This window comes from Phascolarctos cinereus, unplaced genomic scaffold, assembly GCF_003287225.1.
Source record: "Phascolarctos cinereus isolate Bilbo 61053 unplaced genomic scaffold, phaCin_HiC Scaffold_726;HRSCAF=1367, whole genome shotgun sequence".
Lineage (NCBI taxonomy): Eukaryota > Metazoa > Chordata > Mammalia > Diprotodontia > Phascolarctidae > Phascolarctos > Phascolarctos cinereus.
Genome location: NW_027556098.1, coordinates 415,061,329 through 415,083,894, shown reverse-complemented (window position 1 = coordinate 415,083,894; position 22,566 = coordinate 415,061,329). Strand labels below are relative to the sequence as shown.

The 22,566-nt window shown below is 41.1% G+C and overlaps 1 protein-coding gene across 1 annotated transcript in view; it reads right to left on the bottom strand.

Moving 5' to 3' along the window:
- Window positions 1-3,333, bottom strand: part of LOC110220048 (kallikrein-6-like) — a 5,312-nt gene extending 1,979 nt beyond the window's left edge. Inside the window, 4 exon segments of the mRNA XM_078146254.1 lie at window positions 720-853; window positions 1,260-1,519; window positions 1,752-1,914; window positions 3,264-3,333. Coding sequence (XP_078002380.1) covers window positions 720-853; window positions 1,260-1,519; window positions 1,752-1,914; window positions 3,264-3,333 — 627 coding nt within the window.
- Window positions 3,334-22,566: the final 19,233 nt, after the last annotated feature.

The following is a 22,566-nucleotide window of genomic DNA, read 5'->3' as shown; positions in this document are numbered from 1 at the left end:
TATATTATATTATATCATATTATATTATGTATGTTACATTATGTTATGTTATAGTATACTGTATTGTAATATATTGTATCTATTATATTATATTATTACTAGATGGTACAGTGGTTAGAGTGCTGCACCTGGAGTCAGGAAGATTTATCGTCTTGAGTTTAAATCAGGCCTCAGACACTAACTAGCTGTGTGACCCTGGACAAGTCACTTAACCCTGTTTGCCTCAGTTTCCTCATCTGTAAAATGAGCTGGAGAAGGAAATAGTAAACCAATCCAGTATCTTTGTCAAGAAAACCCCAAATGGGGTTCATGAAGAGCCAGACACAACTAAAAAACAACCAAACAATATAATGTATTGTATGGTATTTATTATATTATGTTTTATATCTTACAGGTACATAGTTGTTTGCCTGTTAACTGTCCCACTAGAATGTGAGTTCCTTAAGGGCTGGGGTCTTCTGTTTGACTTTCCTTTTATCCCTAGCACTTAACCTGGTGTCTAACGCAGAGTAAATGATTACTAAATTCTTGTTAACTGGCTGATTATTATCACTGTTGTACTCTTTGGCTCTTGGTGTCACTTACGTTTTCCAAGTGCCCTTTAGCTCTCTATCTCACTGGGTCTCTGCTCTTCATTTTTCTGCATGTCTCTAGTTTTCCGTCTCTGAGTATCTCTTTGTCTATCTGTTTGACTCTGAGCCTCACCCTCCGCAACTTGCCTGGCAAGAGTCTGTTCCACTCTTGTCTCCTGCACACACCATGTTGGCAGTAATCTGGTTGGGATAGGCCTGCTGGCAGGTCTTGTGAGGCACCAGGTGGATGGAGGCACATTGGAGTACGTCTGGGTAATGGCCTGGGGAGAGACAAGTAGATGAGGGACTGAGGTCACACAGGAGAGGTCTAGAAGCTGCTAATACAGTTACTTCAACCAACATTCTAGCCCTGGTCCTCCCCACCACTGGCCCCTCCCATCGCTGGCCTTTCTCACTATTAGCCTCTCTCACCATTGGTCTTTATCATCATGGTTCCCTCCCACCACTGTTTTCTCCCACCGGTCATGCTGCTTTTTCATCCCAGTTCATTCTTGTTCTCCATCCCTCTTACCCAAGACTGATGGCACTCTTGGTCCCTCCCCAAGTGTTTCCACTATCAGTGATGTCTCCCATTATTTATCACCACTTATCAATGGTTCTTCCAGTTGACATTGGCCCTTCCCACCATTTGGCCCTCCATTTGACTGTTTCTGTCCTCACACTCACCCTGGGCATCTGTCTTGCCCCAGCCAGAGATGATGCAGGTTGAGTTGGAATTGTCTGTGCAGTCTGATTCCCAAGGAAGAGCCAGAGGCTGGATGTGGGGAGACAGAGTCATGGCCCGAGGGAGCTTCAACAGCATGATGTCATTATCATGTCGAACTCTGTTATAAGCTGGATGTGGGATAGCCTGGACAACTGTGCTCAGCTGCTGACTTCGCTCCCACTGCTGAATGTTGTGTTTGCCCAAGAGGACCTGTAGTGTCCTGAAAGAGAAATCCAGGTCTTTCCTTGGGCCCTCTGTCCTTGGCTGAGGCCCCATTCCTTCCCTGGGTTACTACAACCATCCCTTGATTCCATGCTACACAAAGTAGTTTTCTAGAAGAGAATGGGGCTGAAGGTGAATGTCCCAGTCTTCCACACTTCCTTTAATTCCAAATTCGTGGTGATAGGGAAGTATAACCACAATCTCTCCCATCACTGGGTCAAACGACTTACGGTTTTTGACAGTGAGCGGCACTAAGAACCCACTGGGGGTGTATGAGAACTCCACCACACAGCAGGTGGTCAGAATAGAAGAGAGCAACCTGGTAGGGATGTTCTCCCACTCTACAGTTGTAGCCCTTCTCTCCCACAAGCTTGTCCTTGTCCTCAGCCCAGGCTGTGGGAAAAGAAATACCACCATAAGGCAACCCCCAAATGCAACCTCATCCTTTCTCTGACCTCTACCCAAATGCATCTTCATCCTGGTTCCATAACCTGTTCCACTCTAACCCCATACCTTTCTGTATTTATATCCCCACTCACATTCCCACTTCCAATCCCACAACCATTCACATCTCTACTCCAAATCTCATCCCACCCTTACCTGTCTCAAATCCCACTTCTATCCCCAACCCCATCTTTACGTTCATCTTCATCTTTTTTTCTTCATTTCTATGGCCAATCCCACGTGCACCCCAACCTCAACCCCAATCCCATCCCTACCACAAGCCCCATCTCCATTCCTATCCCTATCTCCAAACCTGTGGTCACCAGTATCAAGGCAAACATCAACAGTTCCATGACCATTCCTGGGGAAAGGGGAAGGAATTTGGTTGGTTCCTAAAACAGGCCCCACCCCCTTCCAACCCCAACTCTTCACCAGGAGTTGGGAAACTTACTCATCCCTAATGACCTTTGTCATACTTTCTTTCTGATAAATTACCATCTCTTGACTTTGATCTTAACTCTTCCTCAATTTTCACTTGACTCATCAATTCACTTCTCCAATGTTAAGATGCCTTAAGAGCTAAGACTCCTGGTTTCTTGTACAGTCTTAGAATCACAAAACCTTACAGTGACAAAGGACCCCAGAGAGCATTTGCTCCAATCTTCACCTGACAGAGAATCCCCTCCCCATCCCCCCCAAATGATCATCCAATCTTCTCTTGAGTGACATTGAATCATTCATCTGATCCCAGATAAAGCCCTTCTTTGCTCTGGACCTCAGCTTGCTTCCCTATAAAATTATCAAGGGGGAGAGAGGAAGAAGACTAAATCACTTGACCATTCTGGGTCTCAGTTTCTTTTTCTGTAAAATGAAGGGATTTTTTTTTTCTAGAGAATCCCTCAGGTCTCTTTGTAGTTTATTAACCAGTTTCTCCATTCCTTTCCCCATGGCCCTCTCTCTCCCCCCGGTTTTTCAGGGCTCAAAAGATGGAAGAGAAGATTCTGATCTTACCTGCTGAGTGAAATCCAGCTATCATGCTGGAGAGAGACATGCAGAGAGAGGAGAAAGAGAGAGGCAGAGACAGTGAGACACAGATGCAGCGACAGAGGCAGAAAGAGGGAGAGAAGAAGAAATCACGGGGAAAGACAAGAGACAAACATACGAAGAGAATCCCTGAGACGAAGAGACAAAGACCGAGTCCCCACCAGAGAGGAATGGGTGATCCTGGGGACTGTCCGTCTCTCTCAGAAGCCCATCCTCACATCTGCTGTTCCAGCTCCCCGCCTTTTAACCCCTACCTGCCCAGGGCCCCAGGCCCTGCTCACTCTCCACCCCGTTCTTGCCCCCGCCCACACCTCCCCCAAACATTCTTCCGAACAACAGAAGCCCTGCCCTCCGTTACCCTTTGACCTCAGACACCTAGGTTCTGCTGGGGTGAAGTTTGAATGTCTGAGCACCTAAGAGCCTTGAAGACTCAGAGGAAAGCCCACAGGATCTCAGAAAGAATATCAGCTGAGTGGTGAATGGGGGTAGGGAAGATGGTAGATGCCCATATTTTCATGGTAGCAGGACTAGATGCCTGAGCTCAGAGGATCTTGGAGATAGAGATGAAAGGGATATAAGCAATCATAGAATACAACCCCTACATTTTACAGACGAAGAAACTGAGACTCAGACACAGTAAGGGCTAGAGGAGAGGTTAAAGTGTGAGTGTGTGTGTGTGTGTGTGTGTGTGTGTGTGTGTGTGTGTGTATGTGGTGCAGTAAGGCAGAATTCAGGGTCCTTGATGGAACAGGGTATTGGTACACTCTGGGTGCCTGGGTCCCTGAGGGGGTAGAGCCAGGGATCCTAACACCTGAGTTCAATAGGTTTGTGCTGACTCACCCTCCTGCTGGTAAGTCTCTCCAAGGACACCCACAAAGTCAGTAACTGTGTTAGTGTGTGTCACAGGGAGGGGCCCCCTCCCCCAGCCTGGGGACAGGGTGGGGGGCCAGGGGAGCAGGAAAGGGAAGGATGAGGAAAGGAGGCAGCCAGGCCAAGAACAATAGTCCTGTGTTCAGACTGGACTGATCAGACAGTTCCCTACCAGCCTGTGACTCTAATCCTGGGCCTCATTCCCACCTCCAGCAGGGTCTCTGGCCCCTCACAGCTGTGTCTCTATCCGGCACTCCCCAGCTGCCCCCTAAGTTTGTTCTGCATGTTACCAACATTACACGTGTGTTATCTTTCTGCTTCCCTCCAGGATTCTCTCTCTGTCTCTCTCTGTTTCTCTCTCTCTCCCTCTCTCTCTCTCTCTCTCTCTCTCTCTCTCTCTCTCTCTCTCTCTCTCTCTCTCTCTCTCTCTCTTTCTCTCTCTCTTCCTTTCTCTGTCTCCATCTCTTTATCCCTGTCTGTCTTTCTATCTGTCTGTCTCCCTCTCTCCCTCCCTCCTTTTTCTTCCTTCCTTCTTTCCCTCTATTTTTGGGAAAAGGGCAGAGGAGGGAAGGATTTCACCTATATGCATGTACATGTGTGTACGTGTGTACTTCATTCCATATTTAGGTTTATCTTTCTGCTTCTTTCTAGGTGTCTCTCACTGTGTGTCTCTTTCTTCACCATTGTTTAGCCTCCCCCTTCCCACCCAGGGATTTCTATGCCTCTTTCCAGGGATCTTCTCTCATTCTGTCTCTCTCTCTGTCTCCGTCTCTCTCTCTCTGTCTCTTTGTCTCTGTCTCTCTCTCTCTGTCTCTGTCTCTCTCTTTCTGTCTCTGTCTCTCTCTCTCTGTCTCTGTCTCTGTCTCTCTGTCTCTCTCTGTCTCTCTGTCTCTGTCTCTGTCTCTCTGTCTCTCTCTCTCTCTCTCTCTCTCTCTCTCTCTCTCTCTCTCTCTCTCTCTCCTCCCCTCCCCCCCATATTTCTCTCTCCCTGTCTCTCTTCCCCTGTAGCTAAGCCATGCTGTTTTGGACAGTTTGGGGCTCCAGTCAAACTGGATCATTTGTCTGGAGGAAGATCCAATGATCAGAGCCTCAAGTTTCTCATCTGAAAAAGGAAACAATAGTACTAGCAACACCTATTTCATCAAAGTGTTATAAAGAAAGAGCTTTTACCTAGAGCTGCACCTTTGCAATGATACAGAATGTGAGCTCTTATTATTCTCGCTATGTCTAAAGACAGTGAAGAGGTCAAGACTGATGAATGGTCTTGCTCTTACCCTTCATGCAGCTAGGTAGTGCATGGATTCATCTTCCTGAGTTCAAATCCAGCCTCAGACACATAGTAGCTGTGTGACCCTGGGAAAGTCTCCTTAACTCTGTTTGCCTCAGTTTCTTCATCTATAAAATGAGCTAGAGAAAGAAATTGCAAACCAGTCCAGTATCTTTGCCAAGAAAATCCCAAACAGGGTTACAGGGAGTGAGAAACAGAACAACAGCAAGGGAAATGTGGATGGAAATAGAAAGAATTTGGGAGGATCTTGGGGGAATATGGAGATATGTGAAAAATATAAAAGAGATTCCAGGCAATGCACACAAAATCCTGTTCCAGTGCCTTATTTTGGCATGGAAGTGACCCTCGTGTCCCAAGAGCTTTGCAAATCCCTGCTTTCCAAAAGCCAATCTAGTTAAGCAGAAAGCAACTCATGAACAAGGGTCTGTCCATCTGAAGAAGAATTCTTGAAGCAAAGAGACAAAGAAAATGTCCTTAAGTTTTGTGTAGGGACAGCTAGGTGGCACAGTGGATAGAGCACCGGCGCTGGATTCAGGAGGACATGAGTTCAAATCCGGCCTCAGACACATAACACTTACTAGCTGTGTGACCCTAGGCAAGTCACTTAACCCCATTGCCTAACCAAAAAAAAAAAAAGTTTTGTGTAGCCTTCTTCCCAAGCCACAATGTCAGGATGGCAGAAGAGGGTCAGGGAGTGCTAAGGATCACCTGGTTGTTAGAGTCTCTATAAGCATTCAATTCACTGTTGGTACTTTTCTAAATGTGAGATTTCTGTCCAGTAACAAATGGCATAGAAAAAGCCAAATGATGGCAATATTGGCATCCTCACTATAAATGAAACCAAAAGAAACAAGGAAGGTGTACCTAAAGGAAGGATGAGTCACAAGGAAGAGGAAAAAAATGGATTAAATTGGCTTTATCATATATCCAGGAACAACAAGAAATATTACTTCTTGAGTTATTTAATCATCATGTATTGCAATATTCATGATAAGTATCAGCACCACACACACACACACACACACACACACACACACACACACACACATACGCGCGCGCGCGTGCACACCATGAAAACAGCTGCTGAAGCAGCCAAGTGGCACAGTGGAGAGATAGAGCATTTGGCCAGAAGGCAGGAAGACCCGAGATCAAATCCCACCTCACATATTCACTAACTATGTGACCTTAAGCAAGTCATTTAATTTCTGCCTGCCTCAGTTTTTTTTTTCTCTAAAATGGGCATAATAATAACACCTTCTTCCCAGGGATGTTGTGAGGGGCAAATGAGATAATAACTGTAAAGCCCTAGACACATAGTAAGCACTATTCAAATGTTAGCTGTTACATATTTATGTACGTAGTATGTAGTATGCATATATGTGTCTTATGTGTATAAACTGACCAATTTCCCAAATGCAGTCTGGAACTCTTCCTCCTCTTCAATTCTGCCTTGAACAAGCATTGCAGACAGGGCGAACGGGGCCTAAAACTGAAAAGGAGGAAGAGAGAGCTCGGGATTGTATGTGGGAAGAAGCTGGGCAACACCTTCAATGACCTGAACCCTCTCTTTCCCCCTCTCTGTCTCTCTGTCTCTGTCACTCTCTCTGTCTTTCTCTGTCTTTCTGTCTCTGTCTGTCTGCCTGTCTCTCTCTCTCTCATTGAAATTATGGGTCATTGAGCTGCTACAGATGGCCAAAAGGGAATTTTGCATGATACACAGTTTAAATGATGCATGACCAGGAAAAAAAAAGTGGGTCATTCTCATAATGTGAGGCAATAGATGGGCAACTTTTAGATTACAGTAGTGTTTGCTTGATGTCCAAATTGACTATAAAGGACATATAAAGAAAGACACTATCTGTATCCAGAGAAAGAACTGATAAATAGATATGTATATATAATATGCACATAATACATATCATATAATGTACATATAATATATAACATACAATAAACATGTATAGAATTTTAAATGTGTATATATACATGCACACATACACATACACACATTTCTCTATATATACACCTATTTGTGTTTAATGGTAGCCATCTCCAGGGCAGGGGAGAGGGTAAAGGGAAAAAAATAAAAGAAAAAATAGAAATTTGCATGATAATTGTATTATATATCTAAAAGGAATAGCAAGTTGTACATAATAGATTTGCAGATTCATGTGTAATCACATTTTTATTATATTGTGTTAGGGAAATGCTTATTTTATTCCATAAAATAAAGTAAAATTAAAAAAAAAGCTCTAAGCGATGAAATCAAGGCATGTACAATGTGAGATAGCATATATATATACATGTATGTGTATGCCTGTGTAGGTATATATGCATGTGCATACATATATGTACACAGACGTACACATAGACATAGGTAGACACACACACACACACACACACACACACACACACACACATTTGGCTGGTTGTTGTCCTTATTCTCAAAGAGGACCAAAAATGACATCACTACATTGGAGTCAAGTTACACTGCCTCCAGCGGTGGCTGAGCAGATCAACATAAGCTCAGAAGGCTCTAGCACAGGTCAGGCACAAATAACCCACACAAACATTTTGGGGTGGAGATGTCTCTAAATTTGTACATCTCTCATTTCTTTTGAGCTACTGTAATTCTGCTTTGCTCAGAGATCACAGTACCCACTTTGATGAGGTCACGCCATGCTGGGTGGTCCTTTGCCAGTGTCTCCCATGTCATGCAATCAACTCCAAAGTTCTTCAGAGACACCTTGAGAGTGTCCTTGTATCTCTTCTTCTGATCACCGTGTGACTGCCTTCTTCTCATGAGTTCCCCATAAAATACTCTTTTTGGCAAGTGTACATTTGGCATTCAAACAATGCAGCCAACCCATCAAAGTTGCACTCTCTGCAGTAGAGTTTGAATGCTTGACAGTTCAGCTCAAGAAAGGACCTCAGTGTCTGGTATCTTATCTTTCCAGGTGATCTTCAGAATCTTCCTGAGACAATTCACATAGAAGCGATTCAGTGTCCCAGCATGGTTCTGGTATACTGTCCAGGCTTCACAGGCATTTAACAATGAGGGCAGCACACTAGCTCTGTAGAACTTCAGTTTTAGAGAGGAACAGACAGAGACAGAGACAGAGACACAGATACACAGAGACAAAGAGACAGAGACACAGAGAGAGACAGAGAGGGAGAGAGAGAGAGAGAGAGAGAGAGAGAGAGAGAGAGAGAGAGAGAGAGAGAGAGAGAGAGAGAGAGAGAGAGAGAGAGAGAGAGAGAGAGAGAGAGAGATACAAATGCATATCATATGCTGGAAAGTAGGGAATCATTATTCTCTTGGTTTTTTCTATGTGAGTTGTTAGGCCAAATTCTTAGAGTTGATTCTGATTCTTACTCAGGAAACCGAACTCTTCTGGGGACTGATGGAACCAATACAATATCATCTGCAGACAGGAGCACTGAAGGGCTCACCATGTGAACTCTCCTGGAGACATTACTCGAGTGTCTCTATGATTGTATCTATCAAGGTATTTTCTATGATTTTCACATGTGCATGGGAGACTCTTTGCATTCAGAAAACTCTTAAGGAGACATTTGGCTCTACTGAGTCTCTTGGACAAGATGACAATTTCTGACCTTGTCCTGGGTACTTTTCAACCCATTGACACACATTCTGGATGATGAATGATCGATGACACCCGCCTAATTCATTCACTACTGGAATAGGAACATTTTGAAGGCTGGAGACTGGAGAGCATAGGGCCTGGCAGAAGCCAGGTACAGCCTGGACAAGAGCCACAGACTGCAAACTCCATCCCTTGGAGGAAGGCCTGCACATCCATACAACCCCTCAAAGGGGCTTAGCACGGCACCTGGCACATAGTAGGTGCTTAATAGATGTGTATTGATTGGTTGGGAATAATAAAGCCTGAGAGATTGCATGAAACAGAGGCAGGCAAGCACCCAGTCACATCTGGACAAGCTGTAGATATTGCAACCAACTGAAGAGGAGAGGCATTGAGGGAGAGATCAAAGAGGAGCCTTGAGGGTCAGAGCAACAAGTCTGGTCCAGAGAAGCAAGTGACCTGTATGGGTGTGGAGAGGGGAACTGACTTTCTAGCCAACCTAAGCACTTTCTCTTTGTATGGGAGCCCTGCCTAGGGTAGAACCCTAGGACTGCAGCATTGCAGGGTCTGTGGGAGGTGGAGATCAACAGGTGCTTGATTCTGACAGTATCACGTCCATTCCCACCAGGGATGGGGGATGCCCCCCACACACACAGCAGTATTATAAGTCTAGAGGACAGTTTAGATGCCCACATAGACTGGAAAGGGAAAGAGGACAGTTTCCTCTATTTATTGACTCTGGTATGAGGCTTTGCAAGTTGTATGTATTTTTTTCTTTAATGTTTTAAAATAAAGCCGTCCAATATTCAACGTTTTGTCACAGTGAGTGCTTGCAAGTAAAGTGAAGGCTCTTTCCTTCTGGTTGTAGACATGAGACAAATTCTGATATTCCTTGGGAAACCCCTGGTGTGGACAAAAGGAACCAAATTCCAATGTTCTCAAAGAGATCCTGCATGGAGGAGGAGGCAAAGACAAGATGATCAGTGAAAAGTCCCCGAGACTGAACCCAGTCCCTGGAAACCTAGCAATTTGATTCTGAACCAGTGGTTATACATTTAATAAATCTCTACTATGTGCAGTGAAGCTGGAAATAAGAAAGGGAGATTGCAGATTAGAGGGATATAGGAGGAAGATGCTGGGCATCTGAAGGGATTTGGGGGTTTAGGCATGTATGAAGATATGTGAGAGAAGTTAGGGGTGCATAGGAAAAAAAGGAAATTATAAAGGGGATATGGGAGAGATATTTGGATGAGATTGGAGGGTGAGGAGGATATGTCTCTGGTAAAATCCTATTCCAACGTCTCGCTGTGGCAATGGAGGTAATCCAAGGACCACAGAGTGTAGGCTGGGCCTGCCAACACGCCCTCAGAGAGTATTCCAATTGGGGCACAAGGTCCTTGGGTTGGATGGGCAAACTAAATGGGTTTGTAATATAGTCCATGCTTATTACATTCATACTGTTGCTGTTGGCTTGGTGACATTCAAATATTCAATTTGGAAAATGGGGAAATCCCATCCCTGCTCACCTCTCCTTCTTCCTTTGCTGCAGGGCCCATCACTGGGAGTTCCTTTAGTTGCCTGCCATCATTACCTTGATAAGGCTGTCCTTTAAGCATGGCATGACTTTTGCCAGCCAGTGCATTAAAGGCAATGTTTGATGTGACCAATGGAAGAATGCTGCACCCTTCTGGAGGACTATGAGAGCTCAGATCCACAGTGGCCTGGGGTCAGCAGGCTGAAAAGCATGGTTTTGGGACCCTATCTGAAGATTGAATCTGTCCAACTTGACGGGGGAGGAGGGGGAAGGATTGTAGGCACAGCCTCATGAACATGGCAGTTGGACTTCCCTGAAGATGTCACTGGGGGCAACTCTCCAGCTTGGTTGACCACGAGACAATTTCGTTGGATAACATGAAGACGCAGGATCATGGGTTTATGGCTGGAAAGGGCAGTAAAGGTAATCAAGTATAATTCTCCCATTTTACAGATGAGAAAACAGATTCAGAAAAATTAAGGGGACTTGCCAAGAGTCTCATAACTAATAGGCATCTAAGGTATGATTTGAACTCAGATCTTCCTAATTCCAGATCCAGCACTCTGACTACTACAGTCCATTTCCTCTTAAAAATGAAGGCCATATGGTTCAGTAGAAATAGCTCCGTCTCTGGGCTCAAATCCTCCCTCTGAAGCTTACTACCTGAATGACCTTGAGCAAGTCCTTTGCCTGTAGGAACCTTAGCTTCATTGTCAATAAAAGGAGGGCATCAGACAAGATGGCATCTGGTGGTCTTCTTTCTATGACCTACATCTATGAAATATATTAACTGACCACCTGAAAGCAAAATTAGCCCCACATTAAACCAAATGCAAAAAGATAGAGCCAGGAAAAAATACGCAAGACCAGACAAATCCCCAGACCCAAACATGGCAGCAGACAATCTATAATGGATCCCCATGCATAGCTTGCCCACACTCCTCTGTAACTTCCACAAGAAATTAGAATAATCCTAGAGGAAAATACTTCAGTACCCAGTCAGGAGCATTTGCAGCAACATCTGACTTCCATTTGTAGGAAAGCAACATGAGGGCAAGCCCAGCTCCGCTGATATCCCTGCCACAGGACAAGATGGATGATGGCGATAGTATGGATTCTGTCAGAGGAAAAATGAATATTTATGCGAGTGAAGTGTGTGGTGATTAAAAAAGTTTGAGAGACATAGTTTCTGGTTAACTTAATCATTTTTATTAATGAGGCCAGGAAGTTATTGTAAAACAGATGGTTAAATCCTGTCTCAGACTAGACACTTGACACATACTAGTTGTATGACCCTGGGCAAGTCACTTAACTCCTATTGCATCATCAAAAAGCAAAAAAACAAACAAAAAAAAGGGATGGTCATTTGCCTTTCTCTCACAGAGCTAAGATAATCATGGCAGGTTCACAGCTTATACGTTCTTTTGGAAGAAGAGTGGCAATCACCTCTGGTTAACTCAATGGGAGGTGGACAATATTGAAAGGAGGGGCTGAGAAGGACATCATGTTACCTTGGACAGAGAAACTATATACAAGGAAGGGCCTTTTCCTGAGGTTTCTCCCTCACTCCTTTTTCTTTTCACTGGTTTTTAGAGGCTCACTGCTGTATCTTAGAAGAATCATTTTTCTTATGGCTGAGAAGATCAGAAACTTCTACTTGCCACCTCCTTTTAGCCAGAAGCTGCAACATACCACAGCTATAGAACAGGATCCTTAAGGAAAAGTGCCCTCCATCCTTCACTATCTCCCTCCTTCCCCCAATCTCTCACCCTCCCTCCCTCTCTCTGTCTTTTTGTCTTTGTCCATGTCTGTGTTTGTTTCTATCTCTCTGTTATTTCTGTCTCTCTCAATACGTGTATCTCTCTGTCTCTTTCTGTATCTCTGTCTCTCTTTTTCCCTTTCTTTCTCTCCCTCCCTCTTTCTTCTTCTTTTTCTTCTCTCTCTCTCTCTCTATCTCTCTCTGTCTCTCTCTCTCTGTCTCTCTCTCTCTGTCTCTGTCTCTGTCTCTGTCTCTCTGTCTCTCTGTCTCTGTCTCTCTGTCTCTCTGTCTCTCTCTGTCTCTCTCTCTCTCTCTCTCTCTCTCTCTCTCTCTCTCTCTCTCTGTCTCTCTCTCTCTCTTTCTCTCTCTCTCTCTCTCATACACAGAGGTTTCAAGCTGTGAGACCTTGGCCAAGCCATATAAAATGCAAGATGAAACTTGGAGTATTTCTAAATTCCCTTCCACATCTGACTGTGTGTAATTTTTGTGGGCTGCTGAGGGCAGAAAATTGTCCAGGGCTAGGAAGAAGTTTGGCAGTGAAAAGGGGCTCATGGAGTGATCACGAGCATTGGGACTCCCTACAATGTCAGGGCTGGGTGGATCATCCCAATCCACTCATTTTTTACTGATAATAATCTGGGTCTCAAAGAGAAAAAAATCACTAGGCCAAGGTTCCATTAGTAAGTAGTAGAAGTGGGGTTTGAACTTCGGTGCTGACTCTTTATACAACCTCTTCAACTCAAGTGCCCCTACCATGCTTCCTTGGGATCCACAACCCACTGCCAACTACCAAGCTTCCCAGGCCGTGGAGAAGAAGACTTACCTTCTTACATGCTGGTCCCCATATTGGACCCCAGCACATAGCATGTATTGAGCCAGGTTCTGAGGATGACTATTATCACAGAGCGGGTTGGGGAGGATTGCCAAATCTACACACTGTAGTATATTGGGATAGATGGCTGAAGGGAGAAGGAGAGGTCAGGTCCAGGGCCATGCCAGAGACAATCTATTCTCTCCACAATTGCTCTGAAATTCAGGCAAATGTACCCCTAAAATTCCTCCTTTGTATAGGGGCTTATGTGCTCAACCTCAGAAGGGCTTAGTACCTCCATAAAGTAATGTCCCAAATCATTTCTAGTCTCAGGGTAGAATTTACAAAGTCTTTATTCACATACTCCTTTCCTGTGGCTCCTTCTTTCATAGAGCTGATGAGGCCTTGCGATGTTTACAAGGTTGAAAACTCCTTCTCCAGCTCATTTTACAAATAGGAAACTGAGGCAAACAGGGTGAAGTGACTTGCCTAGGGTCCCACAGCTAGTAAGCCTCTGAGGCCAGATTTGAACTCAGGAAGGTGAGTCTTCCTGACTCCAGGCCTGGCACTGTATGCACAATGGCGCCCCCTAGCTGCCCCTACCTGATAAAGGCAGCTAACCAGTAACAGTTCAAAGTTATATCACAACTTTCAGATCAAAAGTGGACTTAGCCTTCTATAAATGCATTATACTCCAGGTATCATACCACAAATTAATAGCATTTCATGTACAATGGTTTTCCAAAACACAATGCAAGAAATTATAAGCCTAATATTAACGTAAAACAATATCAAGGATTTAAATCATAGACCCCAAACAAAATGTATTGACAGTCAAATGACATTAATCCAGTGAAATGCACTTTTGAATTACCTTGCCAAAAAAAAGTCATTTAGTTAGGCATTCTATAGAAGTAGCATTCAGAAAACAATATAGAGTAATTATTATTCAATTAAACTTATTATTATGAAAGTGGCCAAATAGCATTGCTATTAAAGGCACAGACAAATAACATTATGAATAATAATTTTACCAATTAATTTCTCAAAACCCCAGAATGAATTTAAATTTTTTTAAAGTTACAAGATATTAAGTATGTTCACCACCTCCAAAGATCACTTATATTGATAGAAAGATTGCACTTATTTTTGTCTTCTATAAACATTTTAAACATTTTACCATAATGCCAAATTTTAACTGAATTTTAATCGAGGTCTGTTTTACCTATAGAGGGTCAAATATAGTCAACATTATGAGAAAAACGTGTCTCACTCTAAATGAATGTTGTTGTCCAGTTGTTTCAGTCATGTCTAACTCTTTGTGACTCCGTGTGGGGTTTTCTTGGCATAGATACTAGAGTGGTTTGCCATTTCCTTCTCCAGCTAACTTAAAAGATGAGAAACCTGAGGTAAACAAGGTGAAGTGACTTGCCCAAGGTCATACAGCTAGGAAGTGTCTGAGGTCAGATTTGAAATCTGGTCTTCCTGACTCTAGGCCCAGCACTCTTAGGCCACCCAGCTGCCCCTATGAGACTACATTACAATTTTGTTTAAGAAAAATAATCAAATGAAGTCTGGATTTACAGTTACAGAGAGCATCGCACAGAATCTCATTTCTCAAAGGCCATTCGCTACCAGCACTTCAAACTATAAACCATACCACCTTCAGTAAATGCATTGCCAAAGATTAACACGGAAGTCTTAGATTTCCAACTCCCACATTTTGGGGGACATATTCTTTACAAGGTGGGAATTACAAACATAACCTCTCATATAAATAATGAAATCGTGAATGTATGTAGCCCACATCAAGATTAGAACATATTCTTCCATTGTTCCATTAAGGACAGACTTTAACATGCTATACTCAAAGAATTCTTGCTGTAAATTTATTTCTATGTTTTCTGCTAGGTAAACTTTGCAACTTAATTGAATACTGTTAGTTTTAAGTTGTGCTTCATGATTCTAGCTACTTTTCCATATTGCCAAAAACAAAACTTAGAGATAATGAGAAAGCTGAAGACTAATTCTAACAAGCCTCTCTGCGAATAGTGGCCCCAAATTTGCAGACACAGACATCTTCCCATTCTCTTATCTCACTTGGCTCTAGAACCTCTACAAACTTTATCTTGTGTGTGTTTTTATTAAAGTACTGTAAGTTCCCCTTTCTTTCTGCAATCTCATGCAACACTTCACTTACTTCACTAATTTCTCAGTCCTTCATCTTTATATTTCCCAAACGTTATCTCAAAGCTCATCCTCGGAACAAATTTTCCTCATTCCAATGTATCTCACCTTTGCAAATTGGCATAAGTATTCTTTTACAGTAAAAATTTACTGCAAAACTTTTAATTTTCCCTGATCAAAATGGAAATTTCTGTGAATTTGGAGAAACCTCAGGGGGAAAAGAAGCAACCTTATAGGTCAAAAAAAAGTTACAAGGTTGTATAAATAGAGACAAGACTGTCCTCAGTCTGCATATTTTCTTCAGCAATAGCATCAGTTCAGTGATCTTATCTTGAAGAGGGCCCTCACTGCCTTAAGAGTGCCCCTTCAGTCTATTCCAATTCCTTTTAGGTGACTTTGCTTCAAATTTGCCTAGGCAATTAAGTTCTGTTAAATTGTTCACAAAAGAATCAATGGTAAGCTAAAATTATTCTCTTAAAATTAAGTTTTGCTTGTTCCTGATTTAAACAAGGCTCTTTCCAAGATGGAGAGGAGAGATAATAAAAGCTGGTTCTTAAGCATCTCAGATAAGGATTGAAAATTGCCAAAACCATTTTCCCCCATTTTCTTTCTTTTCTCTGGAGAATCCTCTAGGAAAATCTCTCTTAAATTATCTTGGAAGCTGTTAGAGATTGGCTTCATTTTTCTTTTGTCAAGAATTGAGCATTTCCTGTCGCTCTCTATGAACAAAAGTGATAAAGGCGGTGTGTGTGCTGTTTATGTGAAAAGGTCCCCCTGTACCTCTCTCCCCCCAAAAAAATAACCCCAAAAGTACTAAAATAGTTCAGCATTTATTTTGAAAAATATTCATGGGGCAGGTAGGTAGCACAGTGGATAGAGCACTGGGTCTGGAGTCAGGAGGACCTGGGTTCAAATCTGGTCTTGGACCAGACACTTGAAACTAGCTGTGTGACCCTGGGCAAGTCACTTAACCCCAAATGCCTCACCAAAAAAAAAATCTATCTATCTATCTATCTATATGTATATATGTATGTGTATATGCTTATATATGTATATATACACACATACATGTGTGTGTATATATATATATGTTCAAATTACATTTTCATCAATATTTTGGGGAAATGCATGGTAAAAAGATTTCTTTTTAGTTCAAAAATTTTATCTTTAATTAGTTTGCAATGCTATAAATTTCTGCAAAGGGGGAAGATTTTCCCTTTATCTTATGTGTGCTCTGTCTCTATATTTGCCTCTTTCTCTCCATCTCTGTCTCTGTCTCTATCTCTCTATCTCTCTATCTCTCTCTCTGTCTCTCTCTGTGTATCTGTGTGTGTGTGTGTGTATGTGTGTGTGTGCGCGTGTGCATGTCTGTCTGTCTGTCTCTCTATCTGTCTCAGTCTCTCCCTTCCCAGCCTAGTGAGAATTTGGAGCACAAAGAAGAGATGATACCCTTTTGAAAGCTTTTAAACTTTCATTCAAAAAGTATCCCCATTCTTTTCCTGCCTGTTCTTAAAACTTATCTCCCAATGAAAGTACAATCAAAGGATCAGTGGAAGTCCCTGGTGTGGTTTGGTTTTGTTTTGTTTTTTGGAAATAAGTTTAGCATCAGAATCGCAGATACCCAACAGAGTTGATTTGGGTATGAAGTTTCAACAATTAACTTAAGCATAGGCAATGTTTCAATTCCAAAAGATTCTCCCCAGGGTCAAGGTTGTCTAGTTTCAGAAGTTAATGAAGTCCAGACATTTTTGCAAAGGTGTCAAACCCAGGTTTTAAACAGAATGCGTTCTCTGAAGCAAATTTTCTTCCAGTTTGCCAGGAGACAGCCCAAAAGGGCATCTCTAGGAGATAAGTAAATGTGATCAGGAGTAATTTAGCTTCCAAATCTACAGACAATATGTCACAAACCAGAGTTGCCAGAAGCAGACTCAAATCACCAGAAACTGAAGGATTCTAAAATGGTCATTGGCTACTCAAGGAGTAATTGAGACATTAGATTTCCATCGTTAGTGATGAGGGCCTTTAGTGACCAGTCGAGTTTTATGTCAGACCAGACCAGGATTACTCTGGAATTTTGACAGAGAGGGTAGCCAAGACAGTATGGTAATTACAAATGATGTCCCATCAGACAAATCTCTTTCTTATGTGTCTGTGGGAAATAGAGTGAAAGGGCATAGAATTTAAACAAATCCTCGTTTTAATCCAGGTAGTCACTCATTAAAAGCAGAGGAGACGAGACCGTCTTATTAAAACGCTAACTTCCCAACCAAGCCCTCACTTCTGAGTCCTGAATCACACACACAGAACACGATCTGTATCAGGGTAGCTGTTTGACTAACACATTGGAGTCCAATGGTTTATGTCTAATAGACCATTCTTGTGTAAGCGAAAGACAAGTACAAGCAAATATAAACAAGCAGAACTATAACTTATCTCAGAGATTTTCTAGATAGACAGGAATTTTACTAATCAGTCAATTTTTTCCTGCCTAGAAATCTCTCCAGTAGATTTTCCACACCTTAGGTGGGTTGGAGGGCTTCTGTGCAATGAAACTGTGCTGGAGTCACTCTTCGGTACTGCTGCCAAATGACGCATTAATTTTCTTATCAGTTCAGCTATCAAATGCCAATACGCCAGCACAATTCAGATAAACAGGGTTTTATTAGGTTCAGAGTGTGATATACCCCGTTAGAAGTTGATGCGAATGTGTCATTCACAATTCAGCTAGTAGTACTTATACCTTACATGAGACAAATTGTTTAGCAATTTAGTCTTTTTGTACCGATTTTGTACCAATTAGAGGAGGAAAAAAGACAGCTATTGCAGCTGACCCTTCAGGTCATTCATGGATCAAACACAGCTAAATGCCCAAAACAATAAAATGGAGTCAGTTATGTTCTCCAAAAAAATCATTTTAAACAATCCCCACCTTTGCTCCTACACAAAACCATTTTTATCTTTGAGATGTCTTATATAAGGGTGAGATTAAGTCAGCTGCTCATACATCAATAGGTAACAGTCCAAAGAGGGTTATATTTTGAACAAAAATATATGGCTAACAAATCACATAGATTTTAGAACATTCCCCTAAAAACTAATGATTAATTATTAAATTATTTATTTTTATTTATGAATATTTAAATTTTCAAATTAAATTAAGTATTAAAAATCAATCAATAAATCAACTGTACTATAATAAATATGAGAAGGAAAAAGAAAATGGTTAAATAAAACATCTTAGTAGGATTGGACAATCATAAACATTTCCCAAAAGGCCTAGAACATGCTAAGAAACAATAGACAATAAACATAACTTCATCATCAGGGAATGCATCTTAATGTCCATCCAGACAACAGGTTTCTTATTCTGTTGGGGAAGAGGTAGCTTTCTACTTCATGAAGTCCTCTGCTTTTGGGAAACATTTTCCCTTGAAATTCTATGTCAAAGGTGTCTGTCCTTCACCACTGTCCACAGATTGTCCAGCTTGATCTACTTAAACTCAAAAACATGTATCCTTGAACAAACATCTTGGTATCTTTAACTAGGAATTTGGTTGTTGACAGTACCTGGAACAGGCCTTTTCATCTTGTTTTCAGGGTGAATATGTTTCTTTCTTGACCACTTTCCAAGTTCCAGCTCATTTGTGGAAATTTCTAGGTAATGTTGTCTCTAACCTGTTTGTAATAGACAATATAATTTAGTGTGGTGGAACAAAATCTGATTACATTGGCCTTTCAGTAATTAGCTTGTGTGGTGAAAGCCAGTGCAAGTCTTATGGAATTAACCTTATGAACATTAGGACTAAAGGAAGACTATCAGATTAAGTTATGTGTGACTGATCTGAGTGGCTAGATGGTGCAGTGGATAAAGCACTGGGCTTAAAATCAGGAAGACACATCTTCATGAGTTTAAATCTGGCCCTCGACATTTACTAGCTGGATGACCATGGGCAAGTCACCTAACCCTGTTTGCCTCAGTTTCCTCATCTGTAAAATGAACTGGAGAAGGAAATAGCAAAACCACTCCAGTATCTCTGCCAAGAAAACCCCAAATGGGGTCATAAAAAGTCTAGAACAACTGAACAAGAACAATAATAAACCTTTCTGAAAGTTTCAGTCTTTACATACCATTTGCTCTTCATCTTTACCTGAAACTTGTATCAGTATAGGTAATGCTACCTATAGGCTAGAAAGAGAAGCTTTAAAAGTATCTTTGTGGACGTGATTTTGTAAAAATAAAAAAGTACTTCTGTCTCTTGATATTATGAGAAAGAAATAGAGATCTTAAAAGGAATTTTTTTTAATTAATCTATTTAAGAAGATCTCACAAAACAAGATAATTTTTTTTTTACATTTTAAATCTTAGGGGTATTTTTCAACATAACTTTGTTTAAATATTCAAGATTTTAGCATTTAACAAAATGATTTTTAATCATCTTGCCCATATTGAAATGCTCTGGCCAGCCAATCTATTTAACTGACTTCAACAAGTTGAAATAACCTTTTCCTAAAGCTAAGTGCATTAGGATCATGTGACTGTAAAGACCTATTATGATTTATAAACCTATATCCAGCTCTTTTGCATAAAATAATAGCCACACATAATAAGGGAAGGAAGCAAAGTGATCTTTGGCCATTTGCTTAAGGCAAACAGCAACCTCTATAGACTGAGTAAGAGAAAATAACAAATTCAGTATTTACTGGCCATATATCTGCTTGGAGAGGTAAACTACTGGATTTTTTGCTTTTATGAATAAAACCGTAAAAGCATATTTCTTTTAGAGAATGGTGCTATTGCATTGAACTAGCCTTTCTTTTTCCATAGTGCCAAGTTAATCCTTTTAGAAATCTCATTGAACTCTTCCTGACCTATTATGTGGTTGGCAAGGGGTTTTATTTCTGCTCATCCTGAGCACACAAGTATTTCCCTTCTCTTTTCCCAGTGTACAAACATATAATGCATGTACCTCAGGTACAGAAGTTTTAGTTGTTTTCGTGAAGGAGGTGGGTAGCATTTATCTCTCTTCATCTTTTCATTTAAAAAAAAATCATGATTCATATGTGACACAATGGATACAACACCAGCCCTGGAGTCAGAAGGACCTGAGTTCAAATCCAGCCTCAGACGCTTATAGCTGCGTGATCCTGGGCAAGTCATTTAACCCTGATTGCCTCCAATCTTTTTTTTTTCTTTAATCACAATTTAAAAGTTTCCTGATAACTAGTTGAAACAATTCTCTATGTGAAAGCTGTGATCTGTCTTGAGACCTTATAAACAATTACTAAAACATATCCAAAGCCTGTTATAAAAACAGATCTAAGGCCTGTGTGCTTGTATGGCTAGGTATCTATGAATATTCAAATGGTCCTGAAAGAAATCCAGTAGCTCCTTATTATCTCTAGGTAAAATTTTAAATATATCATTTAGAACTATCATCTTTCTTTGGCCTTTTCGTTGTTTTTCATTGGCACAACAGCTTCTAAGACCATTAATGTAATTACCGTTATCTGGAATCCTGTAAGTATATTCTTTTACCCAATGGAAAACATTTGAAAGCCAATCACTATACCTCCTAGTTGTCAGGTGGAAATAGTTTAATCTTGGTGTTTTTTACAAAGTAAAGGTTACAATTTCATTAAAAATGAAAGCTTTTACGTCTCCCTCACTTATCAAATATCCCATAATTCCCTCTATGAAGATATGTTATCCCCATGTCATTCAGAGAGAATGTGATACTTCAAAGACATAATTTTATACATGAATATATCATTATTAATTCAATAAGCAAGGAGATGCTAAGTCTAAGACTGATTTTTCCTAGTTGTTTAAGTTAAGAAGTTAAAGCAGGTAGAGATCACAAATTCAGAATAGTAAAAATCTAAGCAATGGGGACATTCATACCTAAATCCCATTATTGTAGCTTGGAGATGCTGGAGAATTCTGACAGTATGACTCATTATGACACCTTTACAATTCATCTGACATGGTTATAGAAATTGACTATGGAAGAAAAATAGGAGGGATGCAGTTGTAACAAGATCAAGATGATTCCCTCTGACCTATGCCTAAAGGCACAGGCTGACCTAGCATAGATATACCAGGATAAAGTTTCCTTAGCTTTTTGATATGGGGTAAAAGACATAGTTAACTTTTAGAAATAGCCAATCAGAGCAGCTAGGTGGCATAGTGGATGGAGTACCAGCCCTGAAATCAGGAGGACCTGAGTTCAAATTTGGCCTCAGACCAAACAGTTGATATTTACGAGCTGTGTGACACTGGGCAAGTCACTTAATCCCAATTGCTTAAAAAAAGAAAGAGCCAATCATTCAAGAGGTCCAAGTTATTCACAGGGTGTCATAGCCAGGTGCAAGATTAACCAGGCAGGAAACTTTTCTGTTCAGAAAGGAAATAGCACTATGGGGAAACTGAGTCAAGAGGATCCTGGCATTACTTTTGCAAGGCTACACAGTGGATAGAGTGGTGGGCTTGGAATTAGGAAGACTTATCTTCATGAGTTCAAATCTGGCCTTAGGAACATCCTAACTGGGTGATCCTAGGCAAGTCACTTAACCCTATCTGCCTCAGAAGGAAATGGCAAACCACTCCATTATCTCTACCAAAAATAAAAAATAAAAACCCAAATGGCATCACAAAGAATCAATCGTGACTGAAAATGATTGAACAACAGCTTCTCAGCCTTCCCAAGTACTTCCATGTAGCTGTAGCTTTTCTTCATTCCCCTTCCATTTGAGCAGGTCATGGCATTTCCCTTGAATGATGGATTCCTGGCTTCACAATATTTCGAAAAGTTACTCTTGCATTCAGAACTCAAAACAAATCAAATTACAAACCCTAGAGATTTAACTCCTTTGCATAACACATTCCACTCTTCATAGCTTAGGGCAGAGTACATTTGTTTTTCTTGCTTCAATAACATTCAGTAAAAATAAACAATTATTAATAAAAACATATATCCTTGATAGTCATCAAGTACGTAAAAGATCTTTCAAAAAATCCTCTCATTTACACACACACACACACACTTTATATGTAAATATTAAATACGTTCCATGTATGTTGTTGGCTGTTATCAGCTGTTTCAGTCATGTGTGACTCTTCATGACCCCATTTGAGGTTTTCTTTTGGCAAAGATATTGTGTATTGTGGTAGAAATCACAATACAAAAAAACATCCTAATAACAAAAATATTATGGACATAAATCCTTAAATAAGAAATAAAAGGTTGCCAGTCACATGACATCAACTCAGCTGAATGCATCTGTCCAGAGGTGGGGGCATTCTATACTATTTGCATTCAGAGACCAGTACGGAATAAGTAAAATTGAATTGCTCTTATGGATGCAAAGATGGCACCAGCATTTACCATTCTGAACACAGATGAATTATGCTGTACATAATAATTTCTCCTACTTCATGTATCAAAACCCAATGTAAATCCAAATCTCAAACTGGTCAATTTTTGATTTTGCTACATGATT